We start from the raw sequence: 17,830 nt of genomic DNA, 5'->3' as shown, positions 1-17,830 counted from the left end.
AACGTCTAAAGCACTTTGCAAAACCGGATAAAAACTACCCGGAGTCATTTTAATGCGACGCAATAGATTAACGACTGCAGTCTATGTAGAGATCTCTTCTCAATGTTTACATTTAGTAACGGCGTGTCTCCTGCGTTAGAACAAGCTGACATCGCCGCAGCACCAGACGCCACCTCACCATGATGCTAAATAACTCTAAATATGCTTAAAACGTATGTCTTATAGTCAGTATCAAACCGACAAAACTACCGACTAGCACTGCGAGCTAGCTATCGCTTCTCCATCTTCCCTGGGTCGTTCATAGCTCCAGAGATGCTAAGTTAAAAATCTGTTTCTGTTTTTTTCTTTTTTACTTTACTCCTTGTTGGATGTTACGGGCTGCCAAATGAAGGAGAATGTATAGCGAAAGGAGTGCCTGAAGGCCAGACAAAATCTTCTTATCTTCTTAACTTCACAGGTCAGTTTTCCCAAAACAGTGTGAATGTGTTCAACTTCATAGGGTACAGCAAGCTTCAAACAGCACATATGTGGGCTGTAACGCTTACCAAATAACTGCCATATGTTAACTGGGCATAGGTGCAACTCAGTGACTTAGAATATTATCAAAAAGTTAATTTATTTCATGTAAATTCATAGTGTCATACTTACGTATTATATAGATTCATAACGCAGTGATATAGTTCAAACGTTTATTACTGTACATTTTGATGATTTGTAAAGTTTATGAAAACAAACAATTTATTTCTCAGAAAATTTTTATATTACATCTATTATACGAGACTAGTCCTCACAAGTTAACAGCTAAAGAACATTGGTGTTTACAGTGTGCTCATTTTGCCAGTAAACTGGCCTGACCTTAACCCTACAAAGAGTCTATGGAGTTTAGACAAGAGGAAGATGAGAGACACCAGACCCAACAATGCAGAAGAGCTAAAGGTCACTATTAAAATAACCTGGACTTCCTCAACATCTCAGGCTGTTGGTAAAACAACCGGGGTTCCTGCACCTCAGTAGAGCCACTGATTGCCTCCATGTCAGGCTGCATTAATGCAGTAATCCATGCAAAAGGAGCCCCAACCAATTATTGAATGAATTTTCTGTACAATACATTGGTCGTATGTCATGTTGTAGATCCCTAAGAACCTGAAATTTGGGTTTCCATTAGCTGCAAACCATAATCGTAAAGATTAACAGAAAAAGGAGTTTAATTTATGAAGAAAATAGGATTGTAATTTTCAATCAACATTATTGAAATAAATAAACGTTTTGATGATATTCTGGTTTACTATGACGGACCTGGATCAAGATTTGTGTTAAAAATAAAAGCATTTTTTAATTACTTTATGTAATAACAACAATTTCTAAAAAAAAAAACAACTGTCTTTTCGATTAGAATCAGATGTATTTAGGTTCTCCCTTACAGTTTTTTTGAAGTAGAACCTAGGGTCTACATTTTTCTTTTCTAGGGTGCAAAATGTTTAGTGTCCCTCAAAGCTCCAAGTCTGAGTTCCTGGACAAAGCCAGGCAGGCCAGGGAGGAAAGAAAAGGATACAAAGAGAAGGAGAAAGCAGCAACCCAGATCCAAGCCCTGGTGAGGAAATTCCTCTGTCGCTGCAGGCTCCAGAAGCAAATCAGGTGACTACAGTTTCAAGTGCTTTGGGTTCTTGTTGTATGCCATTATTCTCAGTTACAATTTCTCTTGATGTGGTTCTGTGACTAGGACTTTTTTTGTCTTACCAGGAAAGAGGTTGATGACTATTTTCAAGCTTCTGAAGCGGGGACAACAAAAAGAAATGCACTTTCACTTTTTAGAATTGCTCGAAAATTACTATTCATCTACTGCCTTGAGGATAAGATAGTGAGTTCCCTGCTGTCCACTTTGAAAACATTGATTACTACAAATATTGTTCATGTCGATCTGTGATAATAAATTTGCTTTAGTTGGTACAGTTTGTCTTATTAATAAGACTGGAAAATCCCATCAAACTGAGGGGAGATACCTTGTTTTATTCTTGCCTTTCTGTTAGATTTGCAACCTCATTGCATATTCGGTTTCATACAGTGCCTTACAGATGTGTTCATGCTCCTTGAAATGTTTCATATTTTTGTCATCTATCAAAAACAAACTTTAATCTTATTTAATAGATTTTATGTGAGGGGCAAACAAAAAGCAGTTCCTAATTGTGAAGTTGTAGTTGTAACTGTGAAGAAAGGTGACAACAAACTCATACCTCTAGGGGCTGAATTGAAATGCATGTCACACATTAAATAGTTGGGTTTTTTTTATATTGAAAACAACATACACCCTTTTTGTTCTTCTTCACAATTATGCACTGTTGCAAATATTGATCACATTGAATCCCAAGCCACTACTTGACACTGTAAAGAATTTGACTGAGAAAATGTATGTACAGCCAATAAAAACTTCTGCTTTTAGTGGTGTTAGTGTAGTTTTAGCCCATAATGATAACAGTAACACCAACATATTAATGCAGTATAATATATTTTTTCTCAGACACTGTCTTCTAGTGCCTCAGTATAACCTATAGATTCGTGTGTGTGACCTAAACTGGTTTTAATTATGTCCATCAGAGATTTGAGAAGCTATGTCGCACTATTCTGGCTAGCATGGAGGTCGAAAATGAGCCTAAAGTAAGTCAGACTGTGTTGTTATCCTTTACACGTCAAACATTTTTTAATCTGACTTTCTCTCGGTGACGTTCCTTCCCTTTGGTTTTCAGGTCTGGTATGTTTCCTTGGCTCTCTCTAAAGACCTCACTATTCCCTGGCTGAAACAGATCAAAGATGTGTTGTGGACTTGTTGTCAACTACTGAAAAATCTAAAGGTAGTTCCTTATTTAGTCATTCATTATTAAATCAAACTTGTTCAGTGTTTATGTTTTAGATGTAACTGTACAACTGGCTGTGTGATTTTCAGCCTGACATACTCCAAGACAACAAGCTGGTTACGCTCTACCTCACCATGCTGGTGACCTTCACCGACACGTCGACGTGGCGGATAGTCCGGGGAAAGGGTGAGCGTCAAGTGTAAACAGATCTGCTGCTACCGCCTGACGCACCTTCTTCAAACGGAAACATGATGTTGGAAAATATTTCTCTGTCAATGTTGCAGGTGAAGCTCTGAGACCTGCTTTGACAAGGATTTGTGAAAATATCATGGGGCATCTGAATCAGAAGGGATTCTACTCAATACTGCAGGTTCACTTTTGATGTTTGTTTTATGCAATTTAAACAAGACAATGGTGTTCAGTTGTCTCTTTTTGGTTAAAATGAACTTTTATTTGTTCAAATTGAAACGTGTGTTACATTTTTATTTAGATCCTGTTGACCAACGGCTTGGCCCGATCCAAACCATCTCTGTCTAAAGGCACCCTGACTGCTGTTTTCTCTTTGTCTCTGAGGTATTTCCATAAATTAATGTTCTTAACTTGAGTAAAAAATGACAGGTTTGCCACACATGGATGTCTGTTACAGTTTAGTTTGTGTTTATAAAACTACATTGCCAGCCTTCCTTGTAAACTAAATATAATATTTTACAGGCCAGTCATTGCTGCTCACTTCTCAGAAAACCTGCTGCGTTCCTTCCTCCTCCACATCATGTCCGTTCCTGGCATCGTGTCCCATTTCACTGTCTTGACTCCAGAGGTAAAAGCCCTTTGTTGTGTCTGTAATAGTATGAAATGTTAAGACTAGTTTCCTTGATATATGCTTTCTCCCAACAGTGCATGACATTAATCCAGACCCATGACCTCCTGCGGAAGTTCATTTTGTTTCTAAGTCGGGAAGAACAGTGTCTGGACATCTGTGTGTGTCTTGAGGGTAGCCACACACTCTGCCTACTTGGTAAAGGATTTTAGGCAGATTATGGGTTTAACTTTTTAACTACTGATTTTTTTTTCTGTTTAGATTAAAAGATTTAAATGCACATTGGTTTTAATGAATTGGAATATCATCACTGATCTAAAAGTGAAACCTCCACGTTTTTAGAGATTAAATCCATAACAAATGACATATTTCAAGTGCCTTATTATGAATTACAGCTAATTCAGTTTCTTGGGGAATTACAGTATTAAAAAAGACCAATGTACTGTACAGTATATGTTTTCAGTACTTTGGTGGGGCTCCTTTTACATGAATTACTGCATCCATGCAGCATGGCATGGAGGCGATCAGAGTGTGAGTCTGCTAAGGTTTTTAAGGTTGCTTAATAATGGCCTTTAATTCATCTTGATTCTTGGTCTGGTGGCTCTCATCTTTCTCTTGACAATGCTTGATAGATTCAGTCCTGTTTGCTTGCCAATCAAACAGCGAAGCCATGGTCAATAAAACAGCTGAAGGTACTTTTTGGAGTTTTTTTCTTTTTGCAGTGTGTGCCAGCCAAGTCCTGCAGGGAAATAAAATCAGCATCTCTATTAAGCCAATCTGCTATCATTTCCTGGTAGACATCTGCACTGACTTTAGCCTTGATAAAACACAGTGGACCAACTCCAGCAGATGACGTGGCTCAACAAACCATCACGGACTGTGGCAACTTCATGCTGGAGCCCACTCAACTTGGATTCTGTGCCTGTCCTCTCTTCCTCCAATATGTTGAACTTTGATTTCCAAGCAAAATTAAAATTTCACTTTCATTTGAAAAGTGGATTTTGGACCACTAAGAAACAACCCAGCCCCTTTTCTTGTTGCCCTAAGATGCTTTTGAGATTGTCTCTGATTCAGGACTGGCTTAACACAAGGGATGACCCAAGTTCCTGGATTTGTCTTTGTAAGTTGGCACTTCAAGCACTGACTCCAGCTGCAGTCCATGCCTTTTAAATCTTTAATAAAACTCCTAAATGGGGGTTTCTTCCCATTCCTTCCAAACCTACAGTTGCTCCTGTTCCTTTTTGTACCACATTTTTCCTTCTACTCAACTTTCCACTAATATGCTGGATGTTAGAGACAATCGGCAGGACAACTGTAAGATCAGTCCTCCTACCCATGATTGTGTTGGTTACATGTATAAAACATAAAATTTTTTAATCCAAAGTTATTTTTTTTGTGGGCCATGCCGCATTGATCGAGTGATTCATGCAAAAAGAGCCCATTCAAAGTTTTGAGAGCACATACTGTACAGTACATAATCATACTTTTTGGTAGGCTTTTGTGTTTTAAAGACAATCATAGAAATTATAGTTCAGCAATAAATGTTTGAAATTTATCACTCTGTCTATATAATCTATATCTAATCTATACAATAAATGAGTTTGACTTGTTTGAATTAAATTACTGAGATAAATCAACTTTTTGATGATATTGTAGTTTATTGAAATGCATCTGTAGTTATTGTTACCTTTCAAATGTACCCGACTCATGTTCGACAGGAAACCTGATCCACTTGGGATTCCTCAAAGAGAAAGTCTTAGAAGAAGAGGCCAACCATTTTGTGAAGGACCTGACCGACATGTTGTCATACTGCCAAAGATACGTATCACAAAAGAAGTCCAACCTTACACACTGGCACCCTGTCCTGGGCTGGTTCTCTCAAACTGTGGACTACGGGTCAGTGAGTCTTTATATGTAAAATCGAACCAACAGTTTAAAACCCAGCTTTCAACAAAGTCCAAATGGAACCAGAACAGAAAAGATAGAATAAAAACAGATTTTTGTTTTTCACTAAAATAGATTTCTTTTTTTTTATTGTTATCTTTTTTATTTTAAATAATGCTAGATATATGTCCTTTATTTCCTGTCTACCTCTCCCGTCTCCTTTTCTGCGTAGTCTGAACGAGTCGATGCCTCTGGTCACTAAGCAGCTTCAGCACCTGTGGGGCGTATCCGTCATTCGAACTCTCTTCAGTGACGTCCTCTCCAAGAAGCTGGAGAGTCAGGAGTCCACCCCACCGCCACCGCAGCCGAGCACATCTCAAAACAATCTACCTGTTAAGAGTAAGTTACCAAAGCAAAACCTGGAGAATGTTTCCACGCTGTGAATTGTATGTCATTAAGGTTGTAATGTGTCTGCATTTTTCTAGATCTTTTCAAGAGAGCGTTTCAGAAGTCGGCTTCTGTGAGGAACATTCTCAAACCTGTCGGAGGGAAGCGAGTCGACTCAGCTGAAGTTCAGAAAGTGTGCAGCATCTGTGTGCTTTACCAGACCGCTCTGTCCACGCTGACGCAGATTCGCCTCCAGATACTCACCGGTCAGCCACAGAATCTCACACTTTGTAATGTTTTTGTACATACTGTTTTAGGTCATTAAGGATGAAGTTTCTATCCTGTTTTCTTTACTACAGGTCTGACACATCTTGATGACCTTTTGCCCAAACTGTGGGCTTTCATCTGTGAGCTTGGTCCACAGGGGGGCCTCAAACTTTTCATGGAGTGTCTGAACAACGACACAGAGGAGTCCAAACAGCTCTTGGCTATGCTAATGCTGTTCTGTGACTGCTCACGTCATCTTATTACGTAAGTTAATAGATTTCCTCATTTTAAAATAATCTCCAAGCAGGGATTAAACTCCGATTTGGAAAACTTTAAACTTTTCTGTTTCTCTTGGAATAATCCTGTTTTTACCTGGATTGAATGGGATCTTTAATTTGGGATGAATTAAAATAAAAATTTGATTTAACAGTACTGTATTTAACTTGCTTCACTCTTTCTGCACATTCCTGCTCAGTGACATTTGTTGTGATATAAAGCTGCATACGTAACTAAAATTAAATTTTTCAGAATTTTGGATGACATTGAAGTGTATGAGGAGCAAACATCCTTCAAGATAGAGGAACTCATCACTATCTCCTCTTTTCTGAACACGTTTGTGTTCAAGATGATTTGGGACGGCATCTTAGGTGAGTCTGTGTGACCTCTCTTTACCAGAACAGCTATGATATAATTTTTTTAGTTTCAGGGTTTCTACATAGTCTGGAACTATGGAACGATCCTTCTGTGGAGCAGTGACTGCTACTTCTGTAGAGAAGTCAGCGTGGATGCGTAGTCAGATCCAGGACAACAATCTAAAAGTTGGATGAAATATGACATGACCGTTTAGACTGCGGACGCTTTGAAAACGATCTGATACGCATCAGATTTAGCACCGTATATGGAAGTGACACAATTTGGATTTTTATGGAGGTTAAAAGATCGATACTGGGCCGTTCTGACTGCCATGAAAAAGTCACATATGGGCTACATTTGCCTCCAGTGTGAGTGTAAGTTGCAGAAGAAAACTGCCAGCAATCTATTGGTTTAGCCATAATCATTACCTCAACTATCCAAATACTACCAACACTGTCTTCGTATTCAGTCTTAAGTCTTCAGTATTGTGGTGATCTCAAACATATAATCACATCATCAAAAAACATCAAAGCTAAAACTTTAAATTATTTCAAAGCTTTCCTGATTTTAAAATGTTTTATAATTTTTACATAAGAAACAAACTTCACATGTATTGTAGGCTCTCAACATTAAGACAACAATGGATGACTGATTGTAGTGTAAAGTGCTTTGGGGTCCTTGGACTTGATAAAACGCTATACAAGTGGAGGCCTTTTACCGTTTACCAAACAAGGTCCTCATATTCTTGAAATCTAGGACCGCAAACCAGCGTGGATAAGAAGTCTGCAGCCACAGCCTTAAGATGCTGTTTGGTAATGGTGATGTTTACACCTGAGGAGCGTCCTTCTAGTCTATTTTGTCAGGTTCCATATTTAAAGCCTGACCACTGTAGAAATATCTGTTATACATTTATTGTGAGCGTTTTTATTTATTATTTTAAAAATAGCTTAAAAAAAGGATTGAAAAGTAAAGAATTTCAACAGTAAAAACGGTAGAACTGACATCTGGTTTTGATTTAAATACCTTTATATTTTGTGCTTTATAGAAAATGCAAAGGGAGAAAAACTGGAGCTCTTTCACAGCGTTCATGGTTGGCTGATGGTCCTGTATGAACGGGACTGCAGACGCAGGTTCACCCCTGATGACCACTGGCTTCGCAAGTAAATACTCTAAAACACTGTCGGCTGTCTCAGGTGACCGGCTGGCTTTCAGGTTGGAGATTTCTTGTTTTGTGATGACTTTCACTGTTGTTTCATTCAGGGATCTGAAGCCGAGCTTGTTGTTCCAAGAGCTGGAGAAAGGAAAAAAACGAGCCCAGCTTCTACTGCAGTACATCCCCCATGTTATCCCACATAAAAATGTGAGTAAACATGATTCTCCAGTTAAAGCATTTGTCCCAGTAATTTGTTGCACAGTGGTAATTCCTGCCTTTGTCATTTCAGAGAGTGCTGCTGTTCAGAAACATCGTCACAAAGGAAAAAGAAAGTTTAGGGTTGGTAGAAACCAGCTCTGCTTCTCCTCACGTCACCCATATTACAATTCGCCGCTCACGGATGCTGGAGGTATACAGTACAAACATTTTATTTTTTGTTTATTTATTACATAACTTTCTAGTTTGTTCCTTGATAACCTCTTGATTTCCCTGCCTGAAGGACGGATACGACCAGCTCCGCAGGTTACCGGTGAACTCCATAAAAGGCGTCATCCGTGTGAAGTTTGTTAACGACCTTGGAGTCGACGAGGCTGGAATCGATCAGGATGGGGTCTTCAAAGAGTTTCTAGAGGAGATCATTAAGAAAGTTTTCAATCCTGCCCTCAACCTGTTCAAGGTGACCCAGACAAACGGTCCACTTTATTTTGTCTTAATTCAAACCGCCACATTTCTGCTGCAGGTTCTGGTTTGATCCATTGTTTATTTCATATAGACTACAAGTGGAAATGAAAGGTTGTATCCCTCACCCACTTCCTACATCCATGAGAATCATCTGCAGCTCTTTGAGTTTGTTGGGAAGATGCTCGGTAAAGCTGTTTATGAGGTAATTTGTTTTTCTAAAAGTGGTCATTCCTGGTTCTTTCTCCAAATGATGTAGTAATTAGCTGTCTGGTTTGTGTTCTTAGGGCATTGTTGTCGATGTTCCTTTTGCCTCGTTCTTCCTCAGTCAAGTTCTGGGACACCACCACAGCTCTTTCTACAGCTCCATAGATGAGCTTCCCTCCCTGGACTCTGAGTTTTACAAAAACCTCACCTCCATTAAGGTCAGTGAGTTACTGGAAAAGTCTGAAAACCTTTGGAAAAGTGTGGAATGTTTTTTTTATTGAAATGTGTTTAAAAACGGAAGAGAATATGCCAGCCTCTTCACTCCCAAGTTTGTTGCTAAAGTCTTTGTATTTTTAGCGCTATGATGGAGATGTGGGAGATCTAGGGCTGACATTGTCCTATGACGAGGATGTTATGGGGCAGGTAAATACATAAAACATTGTAGTATAACAGAAATGTATTTTATCTAATATATCAAGTGATTAGTTAATGTTTCCTTACAGCTTGTCTGTCATGAGTTAATACCTGGAGGAAAAACAATGCCAGTCACCAATGAAAACAAGTACGTAAATTAAGATTCCATGATCAAAAACCTGTGTCGGCCCGTTGTATTAAAAAAAAATGCCCTTGGCCAGGTTACAGTCATACCCTGATTTCCTCTTCACCCTCTACTGCAGGATCAGCTACATCCACCTGATGGCTCACTTCCGGATGCACACGCAGATTAAAGAGCAAACGGCTGCTTTCATCCGGGGTTTCCGCAGCATCATTAATCCAGAGTGGCTGCACATGTTTTCCACACCTGAGGTTCAGCGGCTTATCGCGGGGGATAATGCTGAGATTGATCTAGATGACCTCAAGTAAGTTGAACTTTAGTTTTGTGCTTTTTATCATTCTTCTGACACACAAAATGTTATTTGATGTGTTTGTCTAGTGCTGCTTTTTGCTTCCGTTTACTGAGCCAGTTTAACATGCTTTGTTACTGCCTCTTGAAGGAAACACACTGTCTACTATGGAGGTTTCCACAGCAGCCACCGTGTCATCATCTGGCTGTGGGACATCCTGTCCAGTGACTTTAATGCTGAAGAGAGGGCTATGTTTCTTAAAGTATGTTGCAATTTGTTTCCCAGAGTTAAATCTTCTTTCTTTCTTACTACAAATACAATGCCTTGCGAAAATATTCGGCCCCCTTGAATTTTTCAACCTCTTGTCACATTTCAGGCTTCAAACATAAAGATATAAAATTCAAATTTTTCGTGAAGAAATAACAACAAGTGGAACACAATCGTGAAGTGGAATGACATTTATTGGATGTGTCAAACTTTTTTAACAAATAAAAAACTGAAAAGTGGGGCGTGCAATATTATTTGGCCCCTTTACTTTCAGTGCAGCAAACTCACTCCAGAAGTTCAGTGAGGATCTCTGAATGATCCAATGTTGAACTAAATGACTGATGATGATAAATAGAATCCACCTGTGTGTAATCAAGTCTCTGTATAAATGCACCTGCTCTGTGATAGTCTCAGGGTTCTGTTCAAAGCGCAGAGAGCATCATGAAGACCAAGGAACACACCAGGCAGGTCCGAGATACTGTTGTGGAGACGTTTAAAGCAGGATTTGGATACAAAAAGATTTCCCAAGCTTTAAACATCTCAAGGAGCACTGTGCAAGTAATCATATTGAAATGGAAGGAGTATCAGACCACTGCAAATCTACCAAGACCCGGCCGTCCCTCTAAACTTTCATCTGGAACAAGGAGAAGACTGATCAGAGATGCAGCCAAGAGGCCCATGATCACTCTGGATGAACTGCAGAGATCTACAGCTGAGGTGGGAGAGTCTGTCCATAGGACAACAATAAGTCGTACGCTGCACAAATCTGGCCTTTATGGAAGAGTGGCAAGAAGAAAGCCATTTCTCAAAGATATCCATAAAAAGTCCCATTTAAAGTTTGCCACAAGCCACCTGTGAGACACACCAAACATGTGGAAGAAGGTGCTCTGGTCAGATGAAACCAAAATCAAACTGTTTGGCCACAATGCAAAACGATATGTTTGGCATAAAAGCAACACAGCTCATCACCCTGAACACACCATCCCCACTGTCAAACACGGTGGTGGCAGCATCATGGTTTGGGCCTGCTTTTCGTCAGCAGGGACAGGGAAGATGGTCAAAATTGATGGGAAGATGGATGGGTCCAAATACAGGACCATTCTGGAAGAAAACCTGTTGGAGTCTGCAAGAGACCTGAGACTGGGACGGAGATTTATCTTCCAACAAGACAATGATCCAAAACATAAAGCCAAATCTACAATGGAATGGTTCACAAATAAACGTATCCAGGTGTTGGAATGGCCAAGTCAAAGTTCAGACCTGAATCCAATCGAGAATCTGTGGAAAGAGCTGAAGACTGCTGTTCCCGAACGCTCTCCATCCAACCTCACTGAGCTCCAGCTGTTTTGCAAGGAAGAATGGGCAAGAATTTCAGTCTCTCGATGTGCAAAACTGATAGAGACAAACCCCAAGAGACTTGCAGCTGTAATTGCAGCGAAGGGTGGCACTACAAAGTATTAACGCAAGGGGTCCAAATAATATTGCACGTCCCACTTTTCAGTTTTTTATTTGTTAAAAAAGTTTGACACATCCAATAAATTTCATTCCACTTCATGATTGTGTCCCTCTTGTTGATTCTTCACAAAAAATTAGAATTTTATATCTTTATGTTTGAAGCCTGAAATGTGGCAAGAGGTTGACCAGTTCAAGGGGCCGAGTACTTTCGCAAGGCACTGTACACAGTAATTTTACTATTCATTGCCTTTCAAATATGTTCCCATAGTTTGTTACCAGCTGCTCAAGGCCACCTCTTCTAGGTTTTGCTTACCTAAAACCACCTTTCTCCATCCGTTGTGTGGAAGTCTCAGATGATCAGGTAGGTTGTTTCTTGCTCTGTGTGTTTCTTCTAAACTGTTTCGTTTACAGGTTTGAAATGAAACAAAAATAAGAGCAAATTAAATATTTTGAGGCTGGAAATGCTGCTGCTTCCTGCACACGTCACCTTTGTCTCAGCACATTTTTATTTTCACGCCACTTTCTCTTAGGTTAAAGGTTATATCTACTGTGCCCCTGTGTGTTCACACTAATATGACTGGTTGAGGAGATGTAAAGAAATTAGACCACGATCATTTAAAAACCTTTAATGTTCCATTTATCCCGAACTGAAGAGGTAATCTGTTCAGAAAGAAAAACAAAAAGTAAAAATAAAAAGCAAGTAATAATGTGGTTGCCTTATGAGGGACCAAAAATGACAAAATGAAAAATAAATATGTAAATAAATAAATACACATATAAATGTAGAAATAAATAAATATAAGAAGAAGTAAATTCACATATAAATGTATTTATTTATCTATTTATTTATTCATTTATTTTCTCCTTTTTGTGCATTTATACATTTATGTATTTATTCGTTCATTTATTTATAAATTTTTTTATTTATACTTTTATTTATTTATTCCTACATTTATTTCTGTATTTCTACATTTATTTATTTCTGCTTTTCTGTCTCCGTATGTTAATGAGGTGGGTGGTTCTAACATGTATCTTCAGCACCATTGGTTAGAACTGTGTGCATGATCCCGAGCCTGCTGCTACTGCCTAGACTCCGGTACCGAAGTTCTTTTGGTTGGCATGATGGAGGGCTCTCTTACAGCCATTGCCAATGATTTAAGGTCATTGGCAAATGATATTGACCAAAATGACTACCTCCATTTTCGTTTTGCACGGGTCACGGAGGATTTCAATCAGCTCCAAGCTGAGATGGATGTGGAGGTTGACTCCACTATATTGGACAGTCTGGAGGAAGTTGGCCGCCAACTTACTTCGGTAAAGTTAGAAAGATATTCACAGATTCGGCTTTTCCGGATCAAGAACTCATCAGCGGAACATTGCCTCTAGAAAACCAACACCTCTCTGCAACCACAGCAAGGCAGACAGTGAGCTACAATCGTATTTTCCTCAAAACGAGCCTAACACCGCGCTGGGAGACTCATTGGCCTCTATGCAGAGATCGCTGCTCCACAAATACGCAGGGACCGTCTGCAAATTGCAACACCAGAAAAATATGATGGAGAAATATTCAATAAAGTCGCCAAGGAGAGGTGTATTGTCATTAAAATCGTTGTATGTGTAAGTGATGTAACGTTTTTCATACTACATTTCTTGGATTGGAAATTAATACTTAAAAAACATTGGAATTTCCCAGAGACTATAGCCTAAATAGCCAAATATTCAGTAAAATATGCATAAAATGGTCAATAACTTCACTATAGCATGTTGTAGTGCCATCAAACTCTTAAATAAATGAATAAATAGATAAATAAATACATTTATTTTTGTATTTATTCATTTATGCATTTATATATTTATATGTGTATTTATTTCTTATTTATTTATACATTTATATGTGTATTTATTTATTTACATATTTATTTTTAATTTTGTCATTTTTGGTCCCTCATATTACTTTAGTGTGCACACTTAAATTAATACTTGGAATGAGTAGTTCATTAAACAACACCTGCTGTTTGCTCGTTCGAAACCCCTCAGAGTGTGAGGTCATCTCTTGTTCAATGTCCAGGCTGCCTAGGTCATTCCAAAACGTTCATGTTCCTGTCATGAATTCATTCATTTGTTGATTTGGATGTATGTTTAGACTTCCTGTGAGGCTAAAAAATGAAATCCATGTTCATTATCGAACTTTCTAGCAGACACTTAAAGGTTTTTGGATCAACACTGACTGATAAGAGTATATAATACCATAGGCCTTCACACAAAAAAAACTCCATTCCCTGTGAAGAAAAGAAACACCTGAGCATAATACTACCACCGCTGTGTTACATTGTGGGTGTGGTGTTCCATAAATGAGATGCTCTGTGCTGCTTTTTCTTTTTTTTATTGTGGCCCAAAAGTATGTTTTCTTTGAAGGAAAGAGTCCCTGTATTGGAACCGTACTCCATAGTCCAGAAACATCACATGTAGAACACAACCCATACTTGGACATTTCTGTAGCGTATCCAGCTTTGCTGTAAATCTTTTGGCAGCCCCCCCATGACAGATATCAGTCTCATCTTTTATTAGCTTTGGAAGAAACATCCAGTTTTGTTTTACTGTTCCAGTTGTTCCACGTTGTCTCAAATCATTGTTGACAATCTTTATTGTGCTGTGAATTTTTTCATACCCTTCCCCATGACTCATACCTTTGCACAATGAGATAATTTTGAGCCTTTTTAATCTCCTTGCAGTCTACAGCTTGAGCTTAAAGACTCAAATGAGAAAAAAGTCTACGTGGGTTATAGATTAGATTCCCTGTAATTGATGACAGATGTGAACTCAAAGAGAATAAATGCCGTACATGAATCAAAAGGTGCTTCAACTAACATATGCAGCCAGATAATTGCACCTTGTTTATTTTTTACGCTTTTGTTTTAGGTGAATTGTACAGGATATATGTTGCATTAAAGGGGAAAACGTTTTCAAAATGGTTTAAAATGGTCTCATGCTTTTTAGTCACAAGAATCTACAAGTCTAACACTCAGAAAAAAATGTTTATGCACATTGATGGCTTGTATTAGATTTTTACATCTCGTCTGCCGTATCCAGGACACAGGAGACACCCTCGGCAGTGTCCTCAGGGGCTTCTTCACGATCCGAAAGAAGGAGCCCGGTGGTCGACTTCCCACTTCGTCTACGTGTTTCAACCTCCTCAAGCTGCCCAACTACAGCAAGAAGAGCATCCTGCGTGACAAACTGCGTTATGCCATCAGTATGAATACAGGCTTCGAGCTCTCCTAGGTCTGCGTTGGAGATGGATGGATGTGTTAAACAACGTGAACTGAGCGGCAGGCTCAGGTTATCTGACACATTAACGAGCCATCAGCTAAAGTGGGGAGGAGGTTGATGGAAGATAGGATCTCTTTATGGCCTCTATATCGACTGGTTGAGCATCGAGAGAGCAGTATTTGCTCTGTCTCTCTTTCAAGTGGAAGCTGCTCCTGCATCACAGTGAATTTTTAACATCTGCTAAAGAGAGATTTTTCATATATTTAACATGATAACACGCAACTATAACGTGGTTTGATCTCAGTTTCTCAGGCTTAACAGAATCATTCTTGGATCCAAGGCCACTGTTTTCAGACTGGAAACTGGAAAGCAATACAGACGCAATGCAAGCCATTAGACACGACGTCTTACTCACACGAGTAAAACTGAACAACCAATCACTTTTGAGTCTGATGAGTCCTGAAACGTCTTTTTTTTAAAAAAAAGCATTTTTTGTAAGTGTGAGACAAATCTGTGTCTTGTGTTGAACCTCCAAGAAAAAGAAGAAATCGCTCAAAGTTGTGACTCAGCATTAATTACCTAATGTCCCATCTAAAGCGTTTAACCTTACAAAAAGGAAACGCATTGACCCATGGAGCCCCTTGTGTTCACTGTATGTCTGAGAGCCAAACATCACCCTCACTTAATGCTGTTATTTAATATAAAGATGTCCTTCCTGTAGCATTGGTTACCTTTAAGAGAAGAAAACGAACTGGGAACGATTTGTCGGTATTTTTACCTGCAGGGTAGAGCAGACAAAGCTGTCCTATATGCTAAATCTCTTCTTAACTTCCACTTTTAAAGTCATGAAGTGAATCAGTCTACTATGTATTTTATACCAGAAAACAATGTTCACTCCACCTCATGATAATGCTGAGTGCCTCATGTGTCACCACTGCCCCATGGTAGCACATGCTCAATTGTGCTTCAGCTCTAACCAACTACCACGTATTGGAAGAAAAGCCATAGATATTGGGGCTGTGGACCTGGACTATTTTCTCTAAACGAGACAGAGCGCTAACTAAAACAACCACGGAGGCTTTTTAACCTCTCTGATATCTGTGGACTTTTTCTTTAAGCCATGTGGAACAGCGCTCGCTGTCTGAAGAAATTTTTAAAGGATGTCCCCGACTGACTCGTCATCCAAATACAGCTACTCGATTGGATGACTTTCCTTTGAAAATGTTGCACTGGGTTTTGTGGGGACATGAAGTTAAATGTGACCATATAAACCTGAATATTCATTTAAACAGGGTTTTTTTACTTTAAGCCGGTTACAAAAGGGACTGTTTGTGGTCATGTAACAAGAGAAAAGACAAACCTTTACTCAAAGAGTTGGAAAGAGAAGGAAAATTGAAAATCTTCATCAAGATCTTTAATATGCAAAGAAATGTTTTCTTGTTATGAATGAGAATGGTTTCTAACTATCTAATCTATGACCACTAACTTGTGTTTCAACATCAAACGTGTACAGTGCTGGTGGAAAGTTTACGCACACTCATCATTATCATCAACATCCTTTATTTTGGGCTTTCAAAGGACACATTTGAACTGTTCTCTATTTTTTTACAGTGGAATGATCATACAACCCAAAGCTTCACCGATTTAAAAAAAAAATAGAACTGAGTGCAGAGGTTTGAATTTGTTTTGTTTTGTCTTTGGATAAAAAATATACAAACAGCATCAAATACATGTGTACACCCCCACTGATTGGTTAAATGTCCATCAGCAAGTTGCAGAGAAATCCGATGCTTTCTGTAGCCTTCGGCTAGCTTCTGGTGTAATTCTGGATGGGTATTTAAAGACTCGTCTTAGCAGAAATGGTAGAGCACGGTCTCTGACTGTAATAATACTCTGCGAATTTGCAGTAGGGTTGACACTGCTCCATGATATTAACGTTAGCCCACTTTATCTATGGTCTGTGTAGGACTCTGACCTTGGTTTCCTGTTACTACCCCATCTATGTTTGGGATCATCCTGTTGGAACACCCACTTTTGTCCAAGCTTTAAACATCTAGCTCTTTATTTGAGATAAACTGAAGAATCTGGAGGTGATCTTTCTTCATTATCTCATCTGCTTTGTTCAGTAGCTCTACTACTGGCGGCAAAACAGCCCCGATCATGATGCTACCACCACCATGCGCTGTTACATTGCTGCAGGTTTGAAAGCCTCTCCTTCACTCCTCCAAACAATCCTCTTGTCTTTGGGGTCAAAAAGCTTCATCATCATCTTGTATGATGATAAAACGTTGGTTGGCATCCTCTCAGTCCTTTGCAATGTAAAACTCTCCACTGTGGACAGTGGCACTGCTGTTCCAGGCTTGTGTCTAGAAGGTTCCTGGGTTGTTTATTGAAAACTGTACGAGAAGCTCGTTGAAGGCAGTCTCTGCAACTTGCAGGGAGGTATTTACCAAATATCTGTGGGGTGTATGTTAATATTTGAGCCTGTTATTTGATCTTCTGTAAACTAGAAAAAAAAGGGGCAATTTTATCCTGAAAAATAACAGTTGAAATGCTTCTTGTTAAAGCCCCAAACGAGTGTGAAATTCATGCCCATAATGAGTGTAACTAAACTCTCAGGCACAGTGAGGAATTTGCATCCTTTCTACTAACGAGATTTTTAAATTAAGCAAACTAGTGGGGGACCCATACGTCAGTTCAATGCCTTTTTTAATCTCTATAAGAACTGGAAATGCTTCTAATTATTCGATACACTACATTGAGGATGTGATGTTTTGTCTCCCTTCGAGCTCCCCCGTGTGTGCTTTTTTTTTTTTTTTTTTAATGATGTCAAGAGCAGGATAGATTTTAAACGTTTCATTGAACTAACACTGACTTTGAAAAACCATCCACTCTTCTAGTATGAGAAATAATAATAAGCAAGCTAAAATCCTTCCCCACTCTCCTGTCAAAACGTATAATCTTCATGTCTTCAAAGCCGACTGCACAATAGTGTTGAGTGTTTTTTGTTTCGACAGGCTTGTCTACATGTAAAATACTTTTTTTTAAAATCCTGTATTGTTGAATTGAGTATTATATAAACCATTTAAATCCTGCGCGTGCCGTCAGTGATTTTATT

General features: G+C 39.0%; 1 protein-coding gene across 1 annotated transcript; it reads left to right on the top strand.

Annotated features, from left to right (window-relative positions):
- Positions 1-57: 57 nt before the first annotated feature.
- ube3b (ubiquitin protein ligase E3B) lies at positions 58-17,807 on the top strand. Its single transcript, XM_047382612.1, has 28 exons — positions 58-212; positions 392-457; positions 1,467-1,635; positions 1,741-1,858; positions 2,593-2,652; positions 2,742-2,846; positions 2,939-3,035; positions 3,134-3,219; positions 3,340-3,422; positions 3,561-3,666; positions 3,744-3,864; positions 5,385-5,562; positions 5,783-5,949; positions 6,036-6,203; positions 6,297-6,468; positions 6,733-6,851; positions 7,883-7,997; positions 8,098-8,197; positions 8,280-8,399; positions 8,490-8,666; positions 8,763-8,873; positions 8,956-9,093; positions 9,233-9,298; positions 9,379-9,437; positions 9,553-9,735; positions 9,871-9,982; positions 11,711-11,803; positions 14,533-17,807. The coding sequence occupies exons 3-28, from the start codon at positions 1,475-1,477 to the stop codon at positions 14,722-14,724; spliced, it is 3,207 nt and encodes a 1,068-aa protein (XP_047238568.1). The 5' UTR covers positions 58-212; positions 392-457; positions 1,467-1,474; the 3' UTR covers positions 14,725-17,807.
- The last annotated feature ends 23 nt before the right edge of the window (positions 17,808-17,830 follow it).

This window comes from Girardinichthys multiradiatus, chromosome 12, assembly GCF_021462225.1.
Source record: "Girardinichthys multiradiatus isolate DD_20200921_A chromosome 12, DD_fGirMul_XY1, whole genome shotgun sequence".
NCBI classification, from domain to species: Eukaryota; Metazoa; Chordata; class Actinopteri; order Cyprinodontiformes; family Goodeidae; genus Girardinichthys; species Girardinichthys multiradiatus.
Note: the sequence above shows the minus strand (reverse complement) of the source record. Positions and strands in the feature narration are given on the sequence as shown.